At 59.5% G+C, this 24133-nt stretch overlaps 4 protein-coding genes across 5 annotated transcripts; 2 read left to right on the top strand and 2 right to left on the bottom strand.

Annotated features, from left to right (window-relative positions):
* The first annotated feature begins 12 nt into the window (after positions 1-12).
* Positions 13-4728, top strand: SRPK3 (SRSF protein kinase 3). Its single transcript, XM_040629064.1, has 15 exons — positions 13-149; positions 223-353; positions 518-626; positions 756-843; positions 1045-1132; positions 1540-1646; positions 1727-1892; positions 1995-2020; positions 2659-2788; positions 2883-3122; positions 3242-3342; positions 3716-3823; positions 3893-3962; positions 4043-4135; positions 4277-4728. Exons 1-15 carry the CDS (start codon positions 13-15, stop codon positions 4459-4461), a joined length of 1779 nt encoding a protein of 592 aa, XP_040484998.1. The 3' UTR covers positions 4462-4728.
* Positions 4729-4771: 43 nt separating this feature from the next.
* Positions 4772-14394, bottom strand: IDH3G (isocitrate dehydrogenase (NAD(+)) 3 non-catalytic subunit gamma). Its single transcript, XM_040626986.1, has 13 exons — positions 14122-14394; positions 10420-10458; positions 10053-10064; positions 9727-9824; positions 8955-9067; positions 7650-7710; positions 7419-7551; positions 7145-7278; positions 6717-6819; positions 6481-6627; positions 5423-5517; positions 5280-5340; positions 4772-4971 (listed from the first exon to the last, which is right to left on the bottom strand). The coding sequence occupies exons 1-13, from the start codon at positions 14392-14394 to the stop codon at positions 4870-4872; spliced, it is 1371 nt and encodes a 456-aa protein (XP_040482920.1). The 3' UTR covers positions 4772-4869.
* Positions 14395-14493: 99 nt separating this feature from the next.
* On the top strand, positions 14494-18506 carry SSR4 (signal sequence receptor subunit 4). 2 transcript variants are annotated; one of them, XM_040626993.1, is made up of 6 exons: positions 14494-14649; positions 16569-16684; positions 17426-17500; positions 17695-17784; positions 18092-18157; positions 18350-18506. In XM_040626993.1, the coding sequence occupies exons 1-6, from the start codon at positions 14583-14585 to the stop codon at positions 18452-18454; spliced, it is 519 nt and encodes a 172-aa protein (XP_040482927.1). In that variant the 5' UTR covers positions 14494-14582; the 3' UTR covers positions 18455-18506. The 2 variants fall into 2 exon arrangements, with proteins under 2 accessions (XP_040482927.1, XP_040482925.1); XM_040626991.1 differs by having other exon boundaries at positions 14497-14649; positions 16566-16684.
* Positions 18507-21201: 2695 nt separating this feature from the next.
* On the bottom strand, positions 21202-24111 carry LOC121102510 (PDZ domain-containing protein 4-like). Its single transcript, XM_040628961.1, has 3 exons — positions 24104-24111; positions 23852-23990; positions 21202-23701 (listed from the first exon to the last, which is right to left on the bottom strand). Exons 1-3 carry the CDS (start codon positions 24109-24111, stop codon positions 22184-22186), a joined length of 1665 nt encoding a protein of 554 aa, XP_040484895.1. The 3' UTR covers positions 21202-22183.
* Positions 24112-24133: the final 22 nt, after the last annotated feature.

Below are 24133 nucleotides of genomic sequence, written 5' to 3'. Positions count from 1 at the left end.
CCGAGGCTATAAATGCGCGGGCCGCAGTCAGGCCCCACAGGAGCAGCCGCCTGGGGCGCGGGAGCTGTGGGCCGCGGGGCTGGGATGAGCGCCAGCGCGGGTGGCGGCGGGGACAGCGGCGGCGGCGGGGACAGCGGGAGCAGCAGCAGGTAGGGCTCGGCCCGGGAGGGGGGGGGGGTGCCGGCCCCGCGGCCGCTCACTGCCCGCTCACCCCACCCGCAGCTCGCAGGCCTCCTGCGGGCCCGAGTCCTCCGGCTCCGAACTCGCCCCCGCCGCGCCAGCGCCGCGGATGCTGCAGGGGCTGCTGGGCTCCGATGACGAGGAGCAGGAGGACCCCAAGGACTACTGCAAGGGTGAGGCCTGGCCTCGGCGCGGGCGGCCAGGTGGAGGCGGCGGGACACAGGGCAACCGGGAAGGAGGAGGGTGCCGAGGCTGGCCCACGTGGGCCAGGGGCCCCCAAGGCAGGCGACGCTGCCCACTGTGCCGCCCACCGTGCCATCTGGGCTCCCTTCCCCAGGCGGCTACTACCCTGTGAAGATCGGCGACCTGTTCAATGGGCGGTACCATGTGGTGCGCAAGCTGGGCTGGGGCCACTTCTCCACCGTCTGGCTCTGCTGGGACATCCAGTAAGTGCCCCCTCCGTCCCCCCAGGGCCCAGGGCCAGCTGGGAGCCTGCCCCTGGGCTTGGTTGGGGCCACCACGATGCCCCCATGGGTCGGGCTGGGCGGCAGCTGACGCAGGGCTTGGTGCTGCAGGCGCAAGCGCTTCGTGGCCCTGAAAGTGGTGAAGAGCGCGGGGCATTACACCGAGACCGCCGTGGATGAGATCAAGCTCCTGAAATGTGTGAGGCGCCTCCCTCCCGGCTCCCAGCTCCCGGGCAGGGCGGAGTTCCCGCAGGGGCAGGCTCCAGCTGGCTCTGCCCCCAGGGAGAACCTGAGGAACAGGCCGGGGAGGGGCAGAGGGGGGGCCAGAGGTGCCCCCGGGGACCGAAGGGAGCAGCCAGGGTGCGGCAGGTTGGAGCCATTCGTGGTCCCTTTGCTCCAGGTCCGAGACAGTGACCCCAGTGATCCCAAGAGAGAGACCATCGTCCAGCTCATCGATGACTTCAGGATCTCAGGGGTGAATGGAGTCCGTATCCTTCGTAGGACGAGCCAAGCAGTGTGGCAGTAGCCGCGCCAGCTCCTGCCATCCCAGCTGCTAGGTCCTCAGTCTCCTGATCTGCACGATGGGGGCTTACCCCTCCTGGGGACACTAGTCTACACACTAGTCCAACCGCTTTGGGGGTTTGTGTCTATGCGACAGAGGTGGGGGGGCAGTGGATGACCAGGCTGACACTGGTTACCAGTGGGCATTGCTGAGTTACCCTCAAACAGCAGGGGCCGCCTCTGTGGCAGTGCCCTCTCTCAGGAATGAGCACAGAAAGTACCATCCCAACCGGCACACCTGAGAGGGACAGGGACAGTGTAATGACACCAGAACCTGGGGGGGGGTCGTGCCCCATCTGTGTGCCCGCTGGCCACCCTTCACTCGCAGCCCCAGATGTGTGCATGGTGCTGGAAGTCCTAGGCCACCAGCTCCTTAAGTGGATCATCAAGTCCAACTACCAGGGCCTGCCCGTGCCGTGCGTGAAGAGCATCGTGAGGCAGGTGAGCGTCCTGGGTTCTGCACGAGCAGGGCGGGAGGGAGACGGGACAGGCCGGTTAAGGGCAGGAGCGGCTCTCCACAGGTGCTGCATGGCCTGGACTACCTCCACACCAAGTGCAAGATCATCCACACAGACATCAAGCCTGAGAACATCCTGCTGTGTGTGGGTGATGCCTACATCCGACGCCTGGCCACCGAGGCCACAGAGTGGCAGCAGTCAGGGGCACCACCCCCATCCCGCTCCACAGGTAGCAAGAGCCTGCATGGGCCCAGGGTGGGGCCTGTGGGCCTCAGCCCCTCCCTGAGTCTCTGTTCCTTTCTCTCCCCCAATGCCCCACCTGCCCCCTCAGTCAGCACTGCTCCCCAGGAGGTCTTGGTAAGTTGGGGTGCCCCTCTATTCCTGGGCCTCATCTCCGCATCTCCTCATAGCCCCCTCCCCACCTCCCCGCCCACCCCCAGGGATGAGGGTGATATGCAGGGTGGGTCACATGCCCTAAACTGCCCTTGGTGGCTGCGGGGCTTGCCACTGCCTCAGGGGAAGGCCACTGAGTCTAGGGCCAGGAGGCAGGCCCATCAGCTCCTCCCCAAACTCCAGCTTTGGAGAGCGAGGAGGGGAGGGAGACAGGAGGCAGGTGAAGGGCTAGTGCCCAGGGGTGGGGGGGAGCTGGGGCGGCACCACGTTTACTCATCCAAAGTCGCCCTGGAGGGGGCGCCTGGGTGGCTTAGTCAGTTAAGCATCTGCCTTCGGCTTGGGCCTTGATCTTGGGATGGAGTCCCGCGTTGTCGGGCTCCCTGCTCAGCGGGAAGCCTCCTTCTCCCTCTGCCACTCCCCCTGCTTGAGATCTCTCTCTGTCAAATAAATAAAGTCTTTAAAAACAAACAAAAAACCCCACAAAGTAACCCTGGGACCCGGAGGCCCTGGCCCCCATGAGGTGTGCAGGTCACAGGTAGAGGCTTGGGCTGCTCAGAGGATGGGCAACGGGAACCCGGGGGTGACCCTGGCTCTAACGGCAGACCGGCAAGCTGTCGAAAAACAAGAGGAAGAAGATGCGGCGTAAACGGAAGCAACAGAAGCGGCTGCTGGAGGAGCGGCTGCGGGACCTGCAGAGGCTGGAGGCCATGGAGGCCGCCGCCCAGGCTGAGGGTGAGGGGCTGGAGTGCGCGCCCAGCGAGACAGGCCACGGGGAACAGGCCGCTGGGGCCGCCTGCTCACACACCGCCTCTGCCCATCTCCCCAGACGCCGGCTCGAGGCTAGAGGGGGGCAGCGGCTCCACCTCTTCTTCTGGCTGCCACCCTGGGGGGGCCAGGGCTGGCCCCTCCCCTGCCTCCTCTTCCCCTGCTGCAGGGGGCGAGCGCAGCCTCAGCCCAAGCTCCCAGACCTCAGGCTTCTCGGGCTCCCTTTTCTCTCCTGCCTCGTGCTCCATCCTCTCAGGCTCCTCCAACCAGCGGGAGACTGGGGGCCTCCTGTCACCCAGCAGTAAGTTGGGCAGGGTCTGCGGGTGGGTTTGGTGGGTGGGTGGCAGGCAGCTGGCAGGCAGGACTGGGGGGATGGGGCCCGGCCAGCTCAGTCTCTCCCCCCTTCTCTTCCTTTTCCAGCACCGTTTGGTGCCTCGAACCTCCTGGTGAACCCCCTAGAGCCCCAAAATGCAGACAAGATCAAGATCAAGATCGCAGACCTGGGCAACGCCTGCTGGGTGGTATGAGTTGGCCTGGAGAGCAGAGCTGGGCACCCTGCTGTGAGGGCAGGGGCGCGGGCCCGCTCCCGAGGAGCCCGATGGGGCCTGCAGTGCCACTCGACCAGACTCCAGGGTCTGCCTCATGACGCAGACCCAGGACTGAGCCCAGACCAGCACCGGTCCTTCCCAATCAGTGAACTGGACCCACTGCAAGGGGCAGGGACCACTGGGAAGAGGCAGGTCCTCTCGGGACCTCTGGGGAACCCTAAGGCTCAGAGCAAACCCCACTGAGCTCCTTGGGTACATGGCCCAGAGGAGGTGGGAGATGGTGGGGGCCGGTGGGGGTTGGCTGGCTGTGGCCCCAGCTCCTCCCCAGGGCTCCCCTTGCCTCCAGCACAAGCACTTCACCGAGGACATCCAGACTCGCCAGTACCGGGCAGTGGAAGTGCTGATCGGAGCGGAGTACGGGCCCCCGGCCGACATCTGGAGCACAGCGTGCATGGTATGCCCCAGCTGCTCCAGCCTCAGGCCGGCACTGCTGGCTGGCAGCCTCACGTTCTCCCCCTTCCAGGCCTTCGAGCTGGCCACCGGCGACTACCTATTCGAGCCTCACTCTGGAGAAGACTACAGTCGTGACGAGGGTAGGCGGAGGCCAGCCCTGGGCTCAGCCTCGGGGCCTCCCAGCCGCCCAGCTGCCTCCCAGCTCCCTCTCTGTCCACAGACCACATCGCCCACATTGTGGAGCTGCTGGGAGACATCCCCCCAGCCTTCGCCCTCTCGGGCCGCTATTCCCGGGAGTTCTTCAACCGGAGAGGTAGGGCCGAGCAGGCTCGGTTTGCCTGGATGGGGAGGGTAGGGCACAGAGCACAGATTCCAAAGCAGGGGGAACACTGCCTCCCAGAGCCAGAGGCCTTCCTGGCAGAGCCTAACCTCTTGCCCGCGGACCCGCCCCCAGGAGAGCTGCGGCACATCCACAACCTCAAGCACTGGGGCCTGTACGAGGTGCTCATGGAGAAGTACGAGTGGCCCCTGGAGCAGGCCACGCAGTTCAGCGCCTTCCTGCTGCCCATGATGGAATACATCCCTGAAAAGCGGGCCAGCGCGGCCGACTGTCTCCAGCACCCTTGGCTCAACCCCTAGGCCCCACGGGCACTTTGTGCAGCTTGAGGCGGGCCTGGCTCACCCTCAAGCCCCTCCCAGTGCCTTCGGGGAAAGCAGGATGCCTTCTGCCATCAGGCAGGAGCTGCCCTCCTCCCCCCTACTGGGTGCCAGCTTCCTCACAGCCCGTGGAGGGGCAGAGAGATGTTGGAGCCTGGCCCACTGTTTAGAATTCATTCTGCCCCCAACCCTCACAAAGGGCCCTGAGTGGGAAGTGTGCGTATTTCTTTTCTTAATAAAGTGTGAACTGAAACGTCGGCATCCTGGAGTGACAGCAGCACACCTGCCGAGATCTGGGGCAGAAGCTGATTTATTCTGGGGCCGCCCACCAAACTCGCTGGTGCACTGGGAACGGGAAGGGGGAGTGCTTTGAGGCGGTCCCGGGACGGCCTAGGCCTCCACTGCGCGGCCATTGATGATGCGGATGTGGCGGATGATGTCCTGGATGGCTTCCGATGTCGTACCTTGGCCCCCGATGTCTGGGGTATGCATCTGTGGGGGACGAGAAGACCTGAGCACACGCCAGGGGCCTGCCACCACCTGGCTCCTACCCTGCAGGCGGCCCGGGGCTGCCCATGATCTCCCACGGCTTGCAGGGGCTGGAAGTGACGGCAGGAGGGCAGTGGTCACAGCTAAAGCCCAGAAAGCCCTACCCACCCGGGTCCCACCCTCTCCTCGGGGGTGGCAGGAAGAGCCAGGTCACCACCTCCAGGCCCTCAGGTGGCACAGCAGCTCAACCCCTACTGGGGGAGGGGGTTGGGCAGAAGGCAGGGAAGAGGAGGGGAGCAGAGGAGCCTCACGTTTTCGTTGTCCATGGACGCCAACACGGCCTTGCGGATGGAGGTGGCGTAGGAATGGAGCCTAAGGAGGGAGAGCAGCTTTCAGGCCCTTCGGGCCTGGGAGCTGGCCGGGGGCGACAGCTGGGCATCAGGAAGTTGCTTACTTGAGGTGGTCGAGCATCATGCAACTTGCCAGCAGCGTGGCTGTGGGGTTGGCAATGTTCTTGTTGGCGATACTCTTGCCCGTGTTCCTTGTAGCCTAGAAGAGGCACGACAAAGGAAGGGGGTGGTGAAGGTAAGAATGTAGGGTATGTGATTCCACTGGTGTGAAGCATTCAGAACAGGCAAACCCACAGAGACAGAAAGCAGATCAGTGGGTGCCAGGGACGGGGGTAGGGAGTGCTTGCTAATGTGGCCGGGGTCACCTTTCAGGGTGCCAGAAATGTTCTGGAACCAGACAGAGGTGACACTTACACAATACTGTGCGTGCACTTAATACCCCTAAATTGCTCATTTTAAGTGGTTTCACTGGTATGTAAATTTTGCCTCACTTTTTAAAAAAACAGACTTAAAAATGGAAACTAAGAGATCAACAAAATGCGGTCTCTCCACACGGTGAGATATTATTCAGCCACAAAAAGGAACAAAGCCCTGAGCCGCGCTACAGTGTGGGTGAGCCTTAAAAAGACCACGCTAGACTTCAAACAAACAAACAAAAACAACTACGCCAAGGGAAAGAAGCCCACATGGTGTAAGACTCCACTCGTAGGGACACCCAGGTGGCTCAGTCCGTTAAGCATCTGACTCTTGATTTTGACTCAGGTCAGGATCTCAGGGTCCTGAGCTGCAGCCCTCAGGCTCCATGCTCAGCGTGGAGTCTGCTTCCCCACTCCCTCTGCCCCCCCCAAGTGTGTGCTTACGTTAAAATAAATAAGTCAATCTAAAAAAAAAAAAAACACAAAACCTCCATTTATAGAAGATAGTCAGAAGAGGCCAACCACAGGGACAGAAAGCAGATGAGTGGTGGCCAGGGGCTGGGAGGAGGGGCATGGCAGTGACAACTAACAAGTACAGGATTTTGTTTTTGGGGGGATGACAACATTCTGGAATGAGATATGGCCGCATAACTCTGAATAATCTAAAACCACTGAATCTTTATACTTTCAGTGAACTGGATGATACACGAGTTACAGAGCACAAAGGGGCCACTGGCGCCACTCACCGTCTCAAACACAGCGTACACGTGGCCATAGTTGGCCCCAGCCACGAGGCCAGGGCCCCCGACCAGTCCTGCACAGACGTTGTTGACAATGTTACCATAGAGATTGGGCATCACCATGACATCAAACTGCTGGGGCCGGGACACCAGCTGCAGGACAAGGAGACAGACAGGAGCTTGAGCACGAGCAGCCCGCAGTGTCCGAGGCGGGCAGCCGGGGAGCCCAGCAGGCCAGCTACCTGCATGGTGGTGTTGTCCACGATCATATTCTCAAAGGTGATCTGGGGATAGCGGGCTGCCACCTCCTTGCAGCACTGGAGGAAGAGCCCATCGCCCAGTTTCCTAGGAGGGAGCATAAGACACCAGCTTGGCCATTGTAATAGTCAGTTGGAGGAATGGGGCGTGCAGATGGCCACAGAAGCTGGGTTCTAACCTCTAACCAGTCCCCTGTGTGTAAGACAAGCATAATCCCACTCTCCCTCCCCAAAGTGTGCACTGTGGTAAACCCACACCTGGCAAGAGGGCACACCCCTGAGCACGGCCCCTTGCTGGACGGCTGGGGTTCTGGGCCCCAAGTCCCTGAGAGCAGGCCCAAGGAGGGTGTTCAATTCAGCTGTTTCACAACTGCTTGCAGAACGGGCAGGAGCACTGCAGGGGTGGGGCGTACATGATGTTGGCCTTGTGCACAGCTGTCACTTTCTTGCGCCCGCTCTCCTGAGCCAGTTTGAAGGCATATTCGGCAATGCGCAGGGACTTGGCCTTCGTGATGATCTTCAGGCTCTCCACCACTCCAGCCACACTCTGGGACGGGGGCAGGGAGAAGAGACCCTCTGGCACAGGTTTCTCTTTCGGTCTGGCTTTCCTTACTGTAGACCCTGGCCGGGCTCGTCCCCAGTCCTCATGACCCAAGGGGATAAGGGGACAGTCCGGGTCTCACCCACCTCATGTTCTAGGCTGCTGTACTCGCCCTCTGTGTTTTCCCGGACAATGAGGATATCTATGTCCCTGTGCCGGGTCACCACTCCTGGCAGGCTCTTACAGTGGATGACATTGGCATAGAGGTCCAGGCTGGTGCTGGGGACACAAAGAGAAGAGGAGCCGGCCAATGCCACAACTGTCTGCTGGCACGCTCCACCTGCACTGAGCCCCGACCCTGTGTACCGGGTTCTCACCGAAGGATGTTATTTCGGGATTTGTGGGACGGTGGCAGATTATGGTTTGTTTCGATGTTGCCTGCAAGACAGAAAGAAGATAGGCTGGTGAGGGGGCCCCCAGGCTCAGCCACGCCATGCCACCATATTCCACTTCCTGAGCAAGGGAATGCGTGCCAAAGGCAGCTCCAACCTGGGGAGAAGACGGCTTTCAACAGCAGAAAGACCTCACAGAATGCCCGGGCGTCACTCCCACTGTAAGCCCTAGGAAGGCACGCGTTTGGTTCACTGATGGCTTCCGAGAACCTAGAACAGCACCTGGCATGTAGCAGGCACTTGATAAATACTGACTGAATGAACAAATGAATGGACAAGGGTTGGCCGCTAGCCAAGAGATCTTGCCAGACCCTGGGCAGGAAATGGCAAGATCAGGGTCTGGCTGGATAGAAAGTGACCACTCCTGCTTACTAACAGGCTGGCTAGCCAGGCTGGCGCCAGCAATGTGACCTTGGCCAGCGTCACTGTTAGGCCCCGCGTTGAGGTGCCACATGAGCCTGGGCTCAGGGGCAGGTGGGGGCTGCCTGGAAAAGACTATAGCTTGGCCTGGGATGGACCCAGGGCAAAAAGAAGAGGAGCAGCAGGGGGCCAGCTGTCGCCAGGAAAAGGCAGTCCATCAGAGAGTGCCAAGTAGAGCAGGCTTTTCTCAGGGCCCACTGGGGCCACCGCCCCCTCCGAGTCACACCATGCCTACACTGCCTTGACCCAGTGTCTTAGGCACCGTGCAGTTGCCACATCAGCCCCTCCTCTTGACTGCCAGGGCCTGGGACTCTAGCCGGATTCAGCTTTGCTCACACAGAGCAGGTGATGGGCTCTAATTTACAAGATGAGTAATACAAAGAGCTTAAGAACGTGTACCAAATCAAGGCAAGCACAGGAAGGGCTGGAACTCCTGTCTGTGACACCCGCAGCTGCGCTGGCTAGAGCCAAGGCGGCAGGCCCAGGGCTAAAACTGCATCTCTGTGACATCTGGTTTGTGAAAAAGGCTCTGAGGGCCAAAGCTGGCCCCAGCAGAGAGGGCTACCCCAAGACAGAAGGGGGTGGGAGGAAGCCCTTTACTGAACAGGCTCCCACGCAGCCTACTGCCACCAAGATCTCAGAATCGCAGCACGGACAGGACCCCAGAAGCTTCTGTTCACTCTTCAAGCACAAGGGTCCTCCCTGGCCAGAAAAGCCCTGAAGTCAGAGTTGGGCAGCCCCAGGGACAAGCGTCAGCTTGGCAATGAAAGGAATCATGCATGCTGTCCCATACTGGCCCCCTGAACTCACCCTTCAGGGCCACACGGTTCCGACGGATGGCCATGATGGCGTTGCGGATGTCCTCTTCATCAGCATTGGAGCTCACATGCACCTCTTCAAAGTCCACCGGCACACACGCGTGCCTGGAGCGGAACTGGGTCAAGGTGGCTGGCCCCGAGCACCCCCCATGCCTCCTTTAGGAAGCCTGCCTGGACCACTGGATACAGAGGCCTCTCCACCACTGCTGCCCACCCTGACCTGACTGTGGCTGAGAGGAGACTGGGACCACCTGCGCCAACTAATGGGGAGATACTTGAACTCTACAACACTTAGCAGGACTGGCAGCACCTTCCCCACACCCAGGCCAGCCTGGCAAGATCATAGGCACTAGGACAAAAAGCCTGGGCTTACAGCCATCCTGCCACTGTCTTACTGGGTGCTAAGGCAAAAGCCCCAGCCAGTGGGCTTCTGGGCTTACGACCCCTCTTGGCACAGTTCTTTTTTTTTTTTTTTTAAGATTTTATTTTATTTATTTGACAGAGAGAGAGACAGCCAGTGAGAGAGAGAACAAAAGCAGGGGGAGTGGGAGAGGAAGAAGCAGACTTCCCACTGAGCAGGGAGCCCGATGCGGGGCTCGATCCCAGGACCCTGGGATCACGCCCCGAGCCAAAGGCAGATGCTTAACAACTGAGCCACCCAGGCGCCCCCCTCTTGGCACAGTTCTTAAGCCACCCCACTCCCGGGTGGGCCCAGGGTACAACCTCCCCTAGGGGTACAGGAGGTGGGCCCAGGGGCTGTGTACCTGAACACAGACTTGACATGCAACATGAGCTCTGGCCCGATGCCATCCCCCGGGATCATGGTCACCGTGTGCCGCCCACCATACTTAGCCGATGGAGGCTAGAAGGAGGGGAGGGTGAAAGTTGGCCCGGTGGGCCAGGCAATCATGAGGCAATCAGCTCGGAGTATCTGACCCCAGCGCCCGGTCCCACCCCAGACAGGTCTGATCATGGGGGCCCCTTGTTCAGGACACCAGCAGAAGCAGTCCCCACCCCCGCCTGGACTTGGGTCAATCCCAAAGCAACTAAAAGCCCCAAAACTTAACAGGCAGATGAGAAGAATACTCACAATTGTCTGTTGCTAGAGGGGGAACAGGAGGGAAGAAGACACCAATCAGCCAAAGTTGGAGGAACAAGGTTGTGCCCAGAGCATGGGGCCTTTTCCCTGGGGGTACTGTGTAGTACAGTTCGGGTAGGGAGAAGGGGTGGGCTCCCTCTGGAGATCATGCCTCAGAGGGAAGGCCACGGAGGGCCAGGGAACAAAGCCACAACACACACACATACGCATATGCACACACATACACACCTCTATACACACACATATACCCACACGTACACACTACACGTGCACAGACGGGGCATACATGCGTAAACACAAGTATACATATGTGCAAGCACACACGGACACATCACACAATGCTCTGGCAGGCACTTACTGAGACGCTCCTCCGGGGGGCCTCGTGGGCACCGAGAACCTGGCAAAGAGAACCCAGATGCCAGCAGTTGTTGTCCAGCCCAGAAAGTCAATTTGGCGAAGACCAGCTGAAGTCTTGGCAGGGAAGAGAGACCATCCCCACCATACCCAGACAGGTCCCACGTGTCATCCCCTCACCTCCACCATGTACCAGCAACTGGTGAACAGCACACAGTACACGCCCACACAAATGGCTCCAGAGCCTCCATTTCCCAAGGACCAGCCAGGCAAAGCACCACAGAGGGTCGCCGCAACCCTTTATGCTTCCTTCAACCCCACAGTCAGTGGTTGAAGAAATGTCTGTCTCCCTCCCCCTCCTTTGTTGTTTGATTCTTTTCCAGCCAATTATTCCTGCTCAGTGATGTCTGCTGTCCATAACACGGAAACGTTGGCACAGTAAACATTGCACGATAGGGAAACCATTATAACAAACCACAGGACCATCACGACAATCATTTTATCATTTTTGAGATCTTTTTTTCCTTATTGCAAAAGCAGTATATAGTCCTAACACAGAGATCAGGAGAGAAAGACAGCACCCAGCCCCCTGTCCACCCAGAGACAATCACTGTTGGCATTCCGGGGAATGGCCCTTCAGAATCACAAGTCCAAAGCAAACACGGCACGGAAAACCCAACCATTCTTACAAGAATAACAGACACCAATCTCTTAGAAGGCATTCATAAAAAATTGCAAAACTGCTTTGTGACCTACATGGAAGATGAATGTCCCCAACCCCCTGACTCAGAAACAGCCACGTTTAGCCACACAAAAGCCATGTCTGACAGCTCCAGAGTAAAAGCCACCCGAGCCAAAAGGGACAGGTGTTGAGAAGTGATTCATCTGGAGTCCCCACATTATCCTGGAGGTAGAAGCCTGTGTCCCAGGCCCCACTGCAGGGGGGTTATGGGTCCTCCCTGCTATGCCCCACCTGGGAACACACCCAGGTATCCCTCAATCCAAAGAGGAAGGGACAGAGCCAAGGTCCTTCTTATCATTTGGAGATGCCCTGCCACCTGCCTACTGGGACAGCAGCAGAGTGTTCCATCCAATAGCATAGTCACCGTGGCCATTTTGCAAAGAGCCAGGCCTTCCTGCTAGAAGTCTAGAAAGCTCAGACAGAGACAGACCATCCCTTGGGGTCTCCCCGACTGGTATTCACAAGGCACCCAACTGCACAAGCTCTGGCAACACTGGTGTGCTGGTCACCCACCCAAGCCAGGGGCCAGGAGAGGGGTGACTACTAGGACAAAAGGCTCCAGCTGTTAGCTCATCCATGTGGCCCCTGGATCTGCAGCGACAGGCACACTTGTGGCTTTCCTATTTTTCTTTCCGGCACTTGTCAGTATCTGGATTCATCTTATTTGTAGGCTCTTGATAAAAAACTTGTGGAAGGAGGCTTCCACTGCTCTTCTTCTAGGAAGCCTTCCCTGATGCCTAAGGCTGCAGAACCATAGGTCCCCCTGGGCGCCCAAAGCCCTACCTACGCCCTCCCCCACCAACCACAATCTCCCTAGGCTGTCCCTAGCAACTGCCTCGCTCCCTCCCCAACCCCTAAACTCCTGAGAGCTGAAGCCATGTCTGCCCAGCTCCTTACTGTCCTCCCAAGACTTAACAGAATGCCTGGTCCAGAGCTTGGACATAAGAAACATTTCCCGAATTACTGAGCACATCAGAAAATGGAGGAAGGGATGGTGGGTTTGGGGGCCAGGGAGGCCTCGGTCCAAATCCACCATCTGCTATTTTTGGTAGCAAACAGCTTAACCTTGCTGAGCTTCCTGTCCTCACCTGAAACCCATGGACTAGAAATGCCCACTTTATGTGGCTGCTGGGAGGATGCAGCAAGCCATTTGGTCCCCAGCAGGGCATACCCACCCCTTCACCCCACCAGCTCCTTAGGCCAGTGTTCAGCACTTGGTAGACCCCTACGGCTCCCAGCAGTAATTCCTCCTGGGAGTCCACAGGCACTAGGCAAGTAACCCGGCCACAGTGGTGAGCCTCCACCTGCGCCTAGCTCTGTATCTGGGCAACCACCCCCAGCCCCCTCCCTTGGATCACACCACCACCTGAGCTAAACCTCTCCTTCATCTGGTCCCTATGCTAGAGGTTTCTTCAGGCTTTAGCCAAAGACCCAGAGAGCTCTCAAGATAGACTGACTTCCCTATCTTGCTCTGGACAGATACAGGCACGTTCTTCCTTCAGGGGGTCACAAAGTTCTGCCTCACACCTACACTGCCCTGTGAAGCCACCCATCAAAGAAGCCCAGTTTAAGGCAGGACAGGATATATGCACAGGCCTACTGCTCATTCATTAAGCAGGAGGGTAGACTATCAGTAATCCTTTGATAGTGCCACAGAAAGAAAGGAGTCCAGGGTGGTATGTGTTCCTGCCAAAGGATTCCCACACTCCAAATCTTAGTGAGGCTTCTTTCTTCAGCATGTTCTGTTAGATCAAGTGCCAATGGTGGCTGCATGTTTTCCCATAAGACCCCAATTGGTGGGACCAAACATCTGGGGTTCATCTCTAAAGCTTCCCATACCCAGGACAACCAGTATCAGGGCAAGGTACTGCCCAGCTACCAACTGTCCCCTGCTCCCCCCCCCCAACATGGACAGAAACACACACAGAAGAGGAAGTCAGGGAGGAGACAGAGACCAAGACCCCATGGGAGCCTAGCTGTCAGGACCTCTGGAAAGCCCCTCATCAGCAAGTTAGGAGAAATCAGAATTTCATAAAGCATAAGCTGTCACGGGGTAGCCTTCCTGAGGGGTCAGAGGGCAGAAGCCTATCAGAAGTGTCCACAAGGAGTGTCAGCAAAGTCACAGGATTCTGGAAGGTCAGGGTTGGCTAGATCCTTTGAGACAGAGGGGAAACTGGAGCCCAGAGACAGGAGGGTGGCCATACTGTCGGTCAGTGGGGGGAGCCAGGCCTGGAGGTCATACCTCTTGACCCCTAGAGCCAGTCCCAGCTCTCTGATGCTTCGGATGGCTTCCGACCCACCCTGGGACTAAATTATCCTCGCTTAAGTATGTAAAGGAAGAGGAATGAGACCCGAATAACCAAGATCCTAAACGGAGAACTGAGGAAGCAAAGCCCCCACACGGCGTCCCACCTCACCAGTCTCAGAAAATCTAGCTCCCTCCCATTCCAGAAGGCTGCAGGGAAAAGGCATCTGGGCCTATAAAAATGTCCGGGGGTGGCGTGTGGTTTCGGGAGTGCTGGCAAAGTCTGGTTCTCCAACTCCACTGGGACAAGTGACAAATTGGTCCGCAATAGAAAAACCCGAGGACGAAAGGGGGCTGGGAACCGGATTCCTAAGGCGGCAAGAACGAGGCGGGCCGGGGCACGTGACCGCCTCGGGAGGGCTCCCACAATGACACCAGGGAGGTGACACTCGGCCCGCTGCTGCCCACTCTCCCCGCCTGTCCGGAGCTCCCCCCGCCCGCCCTAGATGCAGACCCCTGGGGAAGCCGGGCAAGGGCCAACTTTACCCAAGCCTCTCACTGACAGAGGAGACAGCCAATCAACTCCAGCGCGTAGCCATCTCCCCGCCCCTCACGGGGCCCACAGCCAATCGGGCTCCAAGACGCTCCGCAAGCCAGCGGTCTCCGGATCGGCCCAGCAAGCGCTGCGGCTGTCCCCACGGCCCGCTGCCCCTTCTCACCTCCCAAGGACGGCAGAGGAGGGCCGGTCTGAGCGCCGCCTTCGCAGCGCCGCCGACGACCGCTGCCACCTTCAGCGCCATGACGGAAAGTGACAGCAGCCGCACGTCCAGACACGCAGATACCGCTCTCGCGATAGTTAGAGTGCGAAGTGAAGAAGTGGGCACGGACCCAGCAGTGCGCACGCGCACGCCCATGCCGGTTGCCGCGCCCCTTTCCGACGCCGAGAGCGCCGCCGCCGCCGCCGCCGCCGCCGCCGCCGTCGCCGTCGCCATCTTGATGGGGCGGCCACCTGGGCCTCTGGTCTGGGGAGGGGACACGTCAGTGCCGCCAGCGACGTCACAGGCCCGCCTGGCCCGCCGGCGCCTGATTGGCTGCCACCGCTGCTTACGCGTCGCGCTTCCTCGTCTGCCCCTCGTGTTCAGGGGAGTCGCTCTCTTTTTCCCTCGGCAGAGAAGAGGCGATGGCGGCGCTGGCATCTCTCGGCGCCCTGGCGCTACTCCTGCTGTCCAGCCTCTCCTGCTGCTCAGGTAGCGGCCTGGCCGGAGCTCCTTTCTGGCGAGCCTCTCTCCCACGACTGGTGGTGCGTGGGGGGAGGAGGGGTGCGGGCGAAGCAGGGGTTCTGGGCCTTCTTTCTCTGAGAGGCAGGTGGCCTCGGGGCGCGGCGACCGAGGCCGCCACGCGCTCTTGCACCACACACGTTTACCCAGCAGCCGGGCTGCTGGAAGAAACAGCCAAAGCTTTCCTCTGTCTGTTCCCTCGAGGAAGAGTCCCCGAGTCTTCCCATGCGCCCGCTTCCCAGCTCCAGCAGGGAAAGTGACACGTCCCTGCTCCCCCTTCCAGAGCTCCCAGTTCCGGGGGGCTGACAAGACCAAAACTCTGCAGCGCAGGGCGATGGGAGTGAGAAACTAGGCTGGTGGGAGAGGAGCCACCTGGCCCCGTGAGGTGGGACCAGGCCTCTCCAGGCAGGGAGCTGTAAGTGAAGAGAGGAAGCAGGGATGGGCCAGGCAGAGGGGCCATGAACGTGGGCAAGTTAGACAGGAGCAGCAGAAGAGGGAAGAAAAGGTAAAAGGGGTTGGGGAGGGGAGGGCTTGGTTGCCAGGCCTGACTGTTGACTTTTTCCCTGAGGCGTGGTGTATTCTTAAGGGGCTTTTCAGCAGAGCTGAGCCACAGATCAGTGAACATTCTTGAGAGATTCTTAACACCTGGTGGCAGGGTTGAGCTCAGACTGGAGTCCAGAAGTGTGTTTAGGAGGAGGTCCTTGCCAGAAGCAGCGCTAAGCTTGGGGGGCCTAGACAGGGTCCAGGATGCCTTCTACACATACACTTTACCTGCCCTGCTCAAGTCAGAGCCTTTGGTGCCTGGAGTGTTTCATCAGCCTAACTGGCTTTCCTGCCTGCACCCGCCTCACCTGCCCCTTGGGAATTACCCACGGTGTAGCCAGTGATGTCTGGAAAGGACAAACCTAGCTTTAAAACCCTTCAGTGCTCCACAGGGTCCGTAGGAAAATGGCCAAGCTTAGTGGGACACAGACGTGGCTCCTGAGAACCAGCCCCCACTGATGTTCCCAGGCACCTTCCTCCTGCTGCCCAGATCCAGAGCTTCTCCATCTCAGTCGAGTGCATGGCTGTGCCAGGACACATTCAGAGGGCAGTTGGCTGAGAACTTTCCCACTGGTAGCATCTGCTTGGCACCCTGTGATTTAGGCAGTGCCCTTCCTATAACCTGTAGGAGTTAGGCCTCTAGCAGTGTGGAGGTGGCTGAGGCAGCATCTTTTCCAGGTAGCCCTGTTAAAGGGGACAAGCTGTGCCCATTTCCTTCCCTTGAGCAATGCTGGGTCCAGTCTTGGCCTTCTATCAACAGAGGCTGGAGGTATAGACCCCTTCATTCTCAAGTCCTCATGTATCAAAAGCAGCACAACGCTTGGTGTCTGCAGAGGATGCCTTCAGTAAACTGCCCAGGGCCACGTATGGCTCTGAATTGAAGTTCGTCTGCCCCATAGGCTTCAGGGTGCTCCAGGGCAGGCTGCAGCCCCAGATCATTGCATGGCTTCCCTGTCCACAGGTCCAGGCACAGGTGCCGGTTGTGCAGTGAATCCATCCAGCTGCTGCTGCCCCTCCCCCCAACACACACGTACTTTTTGTCTCTCCCTCCCTCTCCCCTGTTCTTTTGTCCTCACATTTAGGTTCCAACTGTACAAAGCCTTTCTGTCCACTCCACCTCCCCAGCCTTCTTTCAAGGCCATCCCACCCTACCCCCCCCCCTTACTGCTGCATTTCTGACTAAGCATTTGGATCTGTCTCCCGCATCCCATCTGATAGGTTGCAAAGGGCCCTGTGTGTCAGCTGACGAGGTCTGGGAGGTGGGTCTGGGTGGTCCCTTCTGCCCCCTAGCCCAGCACACACAAGTTGGGCTTTACATAGACATGTCTACCTCCTCCCCACAGCAGAGGCCTGCGTGGAGCCCCAGATCACCCCTTCCTACTACACCACCTCGGATGCCGTCATTTCCACTGAAACTGTTTTCATCGTGGAGATCTCCCTGACGTGCAAGAACAGGGTCCAGGTGAGGCAGTGGGGGTTCAGCCAGGAGCATGCTGGGGCAAGAGGCAAGCAGTGAGCCTGGGACCTGCGGCATCAGTTCCTCACTGGCAGTTAATGGGGTCAGACCCATGTACCCATGCAGACAGAATGAGGATGTTGACTTACAGCTATAGGAGAGAGGGGTCAGGGTACAGCCAGGCCAGACTGTTTAAAGCATGTGTTCCTAGTCTGCCTAGAATGTGAAAACGTAGACTTCTTGCTGTGCCTGATAAGAGCATATGCTGAAGTGAGAAACAGCAGGGTGTTAGCCCCCGGGCTCCTGTATCCCTTTGCTTGTTGCTCTCTGCCGAGGTGGCCTTTCTGGTCTGGGTACGACACTCCTTAGATGGCTCATTGGGCACCCCCTGACCCCAACACCCACTTCCAGGCTCAGAGGAATAACGAGTACACTTCAGTCATCCTGCTCACAGTTAACAGGCTTGCTGTGGCTAGGCCACAAGGGGGGATGTGCCCCCCCAGAGGGGAGACATGCAGAGAGGCAGTAACAACATCAATGGGGGTGGGCTTCCTGGCACAGCCCTGGTTTGTGGTAGGCTACCTCCATGGTTCTCACATGGTGCCCCCTGCGAGACACACTGCAGTCCCCAACTGTGTGTAGACTCCCTGCCCATAGGCCATGGATGCTGCTGTGAGCAGCACAATGGGACTTCTGCTGATCACCGGAGAGGGGAGAAGGTGACTCTCTTTTTGTCCCCTCCCCCAGAACATGGCTCTTTATGCTGATGTCAGTGGAAAACAATTTCCTGTCACCCGGGGCCAGGACGTGGGGCGTTATCAGGTAAGGGATGCTGCAGTTGTCATTTTGAGGGGAAGCCACCTGTTCACTGGTATGACTTTGAAGCCCTAGGGGTGGCCCAGTGGAGGAGGATTGAGGTTCTCTGACACGGGCGGCTGGTGGCAGTACTGTCAGCACTAGCCGGAGGTCTTGGTGTGTCCACTGCACCCAGCCCCTGCCAAACATCCCCAACCCAGGTATCCTGGAGCCTAGACCACAAGAGCGCCCACGCAGGTACCTATGAGGTCAGATTCTTCGATGAGGAGTCCTACAGCCTCCTGAGAAAGGTGAGGATCAGTCACCTGGAGCCCCGCCCAGGCCTCCAGGAGGGAGGGCACCCCCCACTTCCACAGCCGTCTCCAGCATGCAGCCCCTGTCACTGAAGCTCCAGGCCAGTAGGGGCCTCGCTTTCGCAGAGCAGAACAGGGCCGGGTCGGGACTTTCCGGACCACACGCCACACCTGTCCTTGCACCTCCCATGTTCCTCTCTTGCCTAGTTCTCCTCTTTTCCATGAGTCGGGCCAATGTTCCTGCGTGTCCAACCCCTCCCCACCCCACCTGGCAGCACCCCTGACCCCAGCATCTCCCTTGCAGGCTCAGAGAAATAACGAGGACATTTCCATCATCCCACCGCTGTTCACAGTCAGTGTGGACCATCGGGTGAGTGGGCTGAAGAGGCTGGCCCAGTCTCAGGGGAGGCAGGGAGCACACAGCAAGCCTCGCCCATTTTAAGGGGTGGGATTGGGCTGTAGTTCGCCGTTGTGTCTTTGTGCCCTGGAGGGAGAGCGATTGGGGCTGGCTGGCTCCTCGCCCGGCTCTCCCCTGAGCTGGCTTTGGTCTCCTTTCTTGCAGGGCACATGGAATGGGCCCTGGGTCTCCACCGAGGTGTTGGCCGCAGCCATTGGCCTAGTGATCTACTACCTGGCCTTCAGTGCCAAGAGTCACATCCAGGCCTGAAGGTGGCGCCCCTGGGCTATTGCTACTTTCAATAAACAGTTGCTGGCTATGACCGGGATTCAAAACATGGGCTCCTGACTTGCGTTGTCCTGCCTTCTACACATGGGCAGAGCCGGGCAGCCGGCGCCCATATCCACCTGGACAACGCGGGTACTGAGTGGGGTCGGGGCTGGAGCTCCCCAGCCTCTTGTGTTTGCTCCACGCTCTGCCATCGCAGGCTCTCTTTCTTTGGCCCCCAGTTCAGCCTTCGCTGCCTGCTGCCCCCTTTGCCTTCTGTCTCTCCCAGCTGCCTGCGCAGGTTTGGGTGGGGCGTGGGGTTGCCCTTCCAGCCCACACGTGCTGTCTTCTGGCAGAGAGGATTGCCTCGTTCTGTCCTGCCCTCACTCAGCCGCTCGGGCAAAGCGGCGTCTCTGTGGCCTGCTCAGGAGAGGGCCTCTGACCTCCTGCCGCTGGAAGGGCAACTACCCAGAGAAGGTCAGGCTGCTCCCAACTTCTCTGAAGTCCAGCAGTCACAACACATGTAGATGCAGCCCCAGCTGCCTTCAAAATGCCTTGTGTGGAGTCCTGGGCAGGAGCGATTACTCTGCTTGCTGTTCTGAAGAGCACCGTGCATCCCCCCAGCTCACTGACGTGTCCCCCTGGATCACTGACCTAGCTGTCGCTAAGCCTGGCAGCCAAGGGGTGCTCACACCCCGCCTCCTCTGTTGCCTCCCAAGTGTGTTCTCACTTCGCGGTGTCGGGTGGGACATGTGGAAGGCACAGGACGTTGGAAAGATGACATGGGCCCCCCCATCCCTGAGGAGCCAGCTGCCAGCCTTTTCCGGTTTGGCCTTGCACCTTCTCTCTGCCCCTCTTCCCTGAACACCTAGTGCTCTGCAGCAGAGGGGGGCTGGGCTTGTGACCCAGCACTGCCTGGGGACCTCTTCCAGACAAGGGCACACCAGCCTCTCCCTGTTCTTGTCTCTCAGTCCTCTGGAAATGGGTTGGGATGGAGAGACTGGCAGGAGTGGGAGGCCCTGGGGAAAAGCTGGCTCCTTACTCCCAAGGGCTGGGGCTACAGCAGACTTGGGGCTGAGTCCCCTGATGATTGGACCAGGCTAGGACTACTGGTGGTGGTGGGTGGACTTTCTGGATTTCGGAGAAAGACCCATGGTGGGAGTTCAAGGGGTGCCTGCTACTCCTCCTTACTGCCAAGGAGTGAAGGGAGATGAGTCCCCACGTTCTGCCAACAGCCTGTGCAGGGCAGGCAGGGTGGACAAAATGGCAGCTGTTGCCCGCTTAGTGGGTCTTGATTCTGCTCGATGGCAATAGGACCCAAATGTGAGCTCACTATTGCAGGGCAATCAGTCGCTTAGGGTTGCTAGCCCTCCTGGTACCACCTCTCCCAGAGTCCCAGTGTTGGCTTCTACGTGGCAAGGGACTCCAGTTTATGGGCCTGTCTTGGCCCACATCCCAAGAACACTGGGCCTCCAGCACTCCCCTCTCCCCCAAGGCAAGAATGCAGTGCCTCTAGTACCGACCAAATGAGGCCCCCCCCAGCAACTGGAGAGGGACAACCAGGCAACAGCTGGCCTCGGTCTCCAACTGACCTCCACCCAGTTTCCTGCAGCAGGGACTGGGCGCTTGGAGCCCCATCCTCCACAAGGTCCACTTGTGGCCCAGGTATCCCCTCTAGAGGAAGAGATGTGTCCAGTGCTGGCCTCCAGAGGCCTTGGAGGGCAGAGGAAGACGACGCCTCCAGAACAACCGCAACCCCTCGGACTCCCATGTGCTCCTCACCCAGGAGCGCTGATGTTCCAGGCCTGCCTTGTGACTTGCTGGGCCTTCCCTCCCAGCTGCTCAGGCACCAGCTTACAGATGCAGCCAGCCCTCAGGCCCCAGCCTTCCCTGCAGAGCAGCTGGCTTCTGGGAACACTTGCTCGGATTTCTCAGCAAATTAGGGAAATTAATGAGAGGCCTATGTTGACGTCTCAATAGAATCTTAATGCATCCTTGCCCGCTTCAGCTGCTGGCAGCATCCTGTGTGTGTCAGGAGACTGAGCTCCTTCACCGCTGTACTTCCCACCCCAGGGAGTCTCTCTCTCTCTCTCTCTCACACACACACACACACACGCACGCACGCACGCGCGCACACACACACACAGCGTGGTTCCCGACACTTAGCAGATAGATGTCCTGTAGTTTGCGGCACTAAATGGAACCTCGAGCATTTGGTTGCCCCTCTGGGGAACGTGGAAGGGTCCTCTGTGGCCACCCGGATGTTCATCCATCTGGCCAAAAGACATTTACTCGGCAATCTCCATGCTTGGCACCATGGGATTCCCCAAACAAGGAGGGTAGTTTGTGCCTTTCAGAAGTTCCCAGCCCCGTGCCTCTTCTAAGGCTCTTCCTGAGCTGGGAGGTGGAGGAGGGTAGAACCCACTTCTCAAGCTTCCCCTAGACAACTGTTGGCCTCATCCACATGGCAGAGGCCTGGCTTAGCACTGGTGGCAGGGCCTGCCTCTGGGCGTCACCCCTGTGACATCACACTTCTGAAACAATTCCAGTGACTGTCCTGCCTCCTCCCACAGTATAGACGGACTCCAGAAGACCTGGCTGTTCCTCAGTGACAGAGAAAGCACAGAGGTGCAGCTTTCAACTGACCCATGCCTTGTCCACCCCAGCTCTCCCACCTCTACCAACAACCTCTACCAACACCGACACCTCTCCTCCCAGCCCAATGAAAATGAACACACAAAGGCCAAGGGTCACCTCAAAAAGGCAGCTTGCTTTATTCTCTCAATGCCAATGGGGGGCAGGGGTGGGCAGCCTGTCTGCCTCCAGTCTGAGGCTCTCTGAGCTGGAAGGGCCCCGGGGTCTGGGCCTGGTCCACACTTGCAGAGTGGGGTGAGAGCATCTTCTCCCCAGTCAGCCCAGCTGGCCAGGCTGGGCTCTCTCAGGTCCAGGCCTCTCCCTCAGCTCGGCGTGGGTCTTGCCACCAAGGTCTTCCACTGCTACTTATGTCTTGGCTCTCCCTCGGTCATCGGGGAAGGAAGTGGCCCCCAGGGGGGGCCCTCACAAGCCACAGCAGAGGCTCCCCATCCCCACACCTCAAAGTGGAGACCACCAAGAAAGCTGCTTCCCATTCTCCCCTTCTTCCCCAACCCTTCCCCTCCCCCTGCCCCAGCCCTCCCTCTCTTCCTCCCCCCCCCAACCTCCTTCCCAGCCATCAGTGGGGGTTCCACTTTTGTCAGACTGCCTAAAGGAGCTGCCAGCCCCCGGAGCAGGTCCACAAAACAAAAAAACAACAATTGGCAAGCACAGAAAGGGAGAAAAACCACAAAACTCAGGGTTGCCTTTGTCTACAAATAACCAAGGCTCCCGGCAGGGGGCGAGGCTGTGCTCAGCTTCAAAGCCAGGCGTTCTCTTGTGCTTAGGACAGTCCTTCGCCTCTCCTTTCCAGTTCGACTTTCCTGTCCCCAAGGACCCATGCTGAGAGCTCTGGAGGGGTGCACGTGTGTGTGCACGTACACGTGCGTGGGCCTGTGTTGCGCACACACAGCCTGCACAAAGCTGTACTTGGAGAGCAGGAAGTAGCCGACGGAGAGAAGTGCTTCTCTCTGGTTAAAGTCCTGTGCACACACTTACAGACACACACTACTGATTCTATGGGCGAGCAGGGGACAGGGTCTTGGGAGGCTCACTGGAACTGGGCTGGGGCAGAGGGCCCGCCCCGGAGCACAGCGGGGCTCAGACGGTGGTGACGGAGAGCAGAGGGTTGTAGACCCGCTTGCCGTCAGCAGAGCGAGTGCCATGGGCCAGCATCTCCTGGATGGTGATCCAGTTGTCCAGGATCTTCTTGTTTCGCTTTTTCATGGTTTTGCGGTGGCTCAAGGCAATGATGTTGAGCTCAGCCTTGCTGTCGCCGTTCTGCTGCTCCCTCAGGCACTCCAGCCGGCTCTGCATCATGAACTCGCGCCGCTTCCGCTGCTCCCGGGCCCGGATCAGGTGCTGCTTCCGCTCCTCCTTGCTCCAGTAGCGGCCCATCTTCATCTCGCTCACCGCGTCATCATCCGTGGTCATGCCGCTGCGTTCCTCGCGGATCTTCAGGGCCCGGGCTTTGAGGAGGCGATCGCGCACCGGCCGCTTGGCCACGTACCGGGTCCCATCACTGCGTACCTTGACCTTCCACTCCATGCGGGGTGCTTCGGGGGCCACCGCTGCCCCGCCCACCCGAGGGCCACCAGCCAAACTCAGGGGGCCATGGCCCAGCTCCTCCAGGCCGCGCGGCGGGGCCAGCTGCACGCAGCTGTGGTAATGCTCGCTCTCCTGGCCCTGGCCACGGTGGCGCCGAGAGAGATACGGGCTGCCTTCGGGGCCCACGCGCTCCAGGGTCACGCCCGTCTTGGGGCCTCGGCGGACACGCTCCTCTGAGTGCTGCCTCCTGCCCACCTCGGGATCCCGGGAGAGAGATCGGAACTTGGCGGGGCTCCCCTGCGGGGGAGCTGCCTTGGGGTGGGTGGTGACCGTGGGGCCGGAAGGGGTCCGGTTCAAGTTGGAGTTGCCGGCAGCAGCCCGCCTCAGGGGGCTCTCTGGCAAGGGCTCGGCGAACAGCGGGGTGCTGCGGCAGCTCTCCCCCGTGTTGTAGGCGCTGGTGCTGTCCTTGTCCGACTTCTCGGGCAGCTCGGAGATGTCAGACAGCTCATGCTTCTTGGGCTCACCGGCCCCCAGGTCGTAGAGACTCTCGTCCTCCAGCAGCCAGGCCTTCATGCAGCGCTCCCGCAGCTGCTGCATCTTCTGCGCCCGCAGGATGTTGCGGCACTTGAACTCTAGGTGCCGCAGCTCCTCCTCCAGCATGGCCATCTCGTGGCCCAGGCTCTCGTTGCGGTTCACATCCAGGGCGCCGTTGCCGCCCGAGGCCCGGGGGAAGAGCAGGCCCAGCTGGTTGCCGTTCTCCAGGTGGCCCTTGATCTCCAGCAGCTCCCGGTAGCGCTCGTACTCCTCGTCGGTGAGGCCCGGGATGTCGCCACCCCCCAGCCCTGCCCCCTCTGCCAGCAGCGAGTCCATGCTGAAGTGGAGGTCCCGGCTCTTGCGCAGGGCTCCGGGTGTGTCGGCAGCACTGGCAGGCTCATCCCCCAGCAGGTCATGCTCCGAGCTCTCTTCGGTGCGCGTGCTCTCATCGGTGCGGCCCACCCCGCTGTCCAGCTCCTGGCTGTTGCTCAGACCCGTGCCTGCATCGGGGACCCCTTTCTCCTCTTCGTTGCCAAGCTGGGGCAGAAAGATGAGCCCCACTCAGTGTGGGTCCCGCCGGCCGGGGTCGGGAGCAGAAGGGCCTTCGGGTCCAGCCCATCTCCCACATGCCCCAGCGCCCTGACCTCCTGCTGGCCTCCCTACCGCCCACCCTGCCTCCTTCCTTACCTGCTGGGCAGGGGGGGATTTCAGCTTGCGTGCACGCAAGTCCCCCTCATGCTCAGAGCCAAAGTCATCCAGAAAGTCATCCCGGTCACTGTCCTTCCACCGCTTTGCCAGCTGCAGAGACAGAACTGTGCTGTCCCCACTGCTTTAAGGACCGCCCTGGACACCACCCCACCAGTGGCTTTTAGATCCCATACCCAGTCTCCTGGTCTCAATGAAGTTGAATAACCCAAGAGAGAGGGTGGCCTGGCACACTTGGCCATCAGAGGCCTGAAGGGGAAATGG

This window comes from Ursus maritimus (assembly GCF_017311325.1).
Source record: "Ursus maritimus isolate PB19 chromosome X unlocalized genomic scaffold, ASM1731132v1 scaffold_X1, whole genome shotgun sequence".
Classification (NCBI taxonomy): Eukaryota; Metazoa; Chordata; class Mammalia; order Carnivora; family Ursidae; genus Ursus; species Ursus maritimus.
Note: the sequence above shows the minus strand (reverse complement) of the source record. Positions and strands in the feature narration are given on the sequence as shown.

What these genes read in the sequence shown, in the direction of transcription:
- SRPK3 (XM_040629064.1), top strand. Translation starts at nt 13, where the DNA reads ATGCGCGGGCCGCAGTCAGGCCCCACAGGAGCAGCCGCCTGGGGCGCG. An exon ending in TCTGGAGCACAGCGTGCATG is followed by an intron (nt 3,824 to 3,892) that starts GTATGCCCCAGC and finishes TCCCCCTTCCAG; the next exon opens with GCCTTCGAGCTGGCCACCGG. An exon ending in GGAGTTCTTCAACCGGAGAG is followed by an intron (nt 4,136 to 4,276) that starts GTAGGGCCGAGC and finishes ACCCGCCCCCAG; the next exon opens with GAGAGCTGCGGCACATCCAC.
- IDH3G (XM_040626986.1), bottom strand. Translation starts at nt 14,394, where the DNA reads ATGGCGACGGCGACGGCGGCGGCGGCGGCGGCGGCGGCGGCGGCGCTC. An exon ending in GTGCACAAGGCCAACATCAT is followed by an intron (nt 6,820 to 7,144) that starts GTACGCCCCACC and finishes GCTCCCTCCTAG; the next exon opens with GAAACTGGGCGATGGGCTCT. An exon ending in TGGACAACACCACCATGCAG is followed by an intron (nt 6,628 to 6,716) that starts GTAGCTGGCCTG and finishes CTTGTCCTGCAG; the next exon opens with CTGGTGTCCCGGCCCCAGCA.
- SSR4 (XM_040626991.1), top strand. Translation starts at nt 14,583, where the DNA reads ATGGCGGCGCTGGCATCTCTCGGCGCCCTGGCGCTACTCCTGCTGTCC. An exon ending in AGGACGTGGGGCGTTATCAG is followed by an intron (nt 17,501 to 17,694) that starts GTAAGGGATGCT and finishes TCCCCAACCCAG; the next exon opens with GTATCCTGGAGCCTAGACCA. An exon ending in CCTACAGCCTCCTGAGAAAG is followed by an intron (nt 17,785 to 18,091) that starts GTGAGGATCAGT and finishes TCTCCCTTGCAG; the next exon opens with GCTCAGAGAAATAACGAGGA.
- LOC121102510 (XM_040628961.1), bottom strand. An exon ending in AATCCCCCCCTGCCCAGCAG is followed by an intron (nt 23,702 to 23,851) that starts GTAAGGAAGGAG and finishes TTTCTGCCCCAG; the next exon opens with CTTGGCAACGAAGAGGAGAA.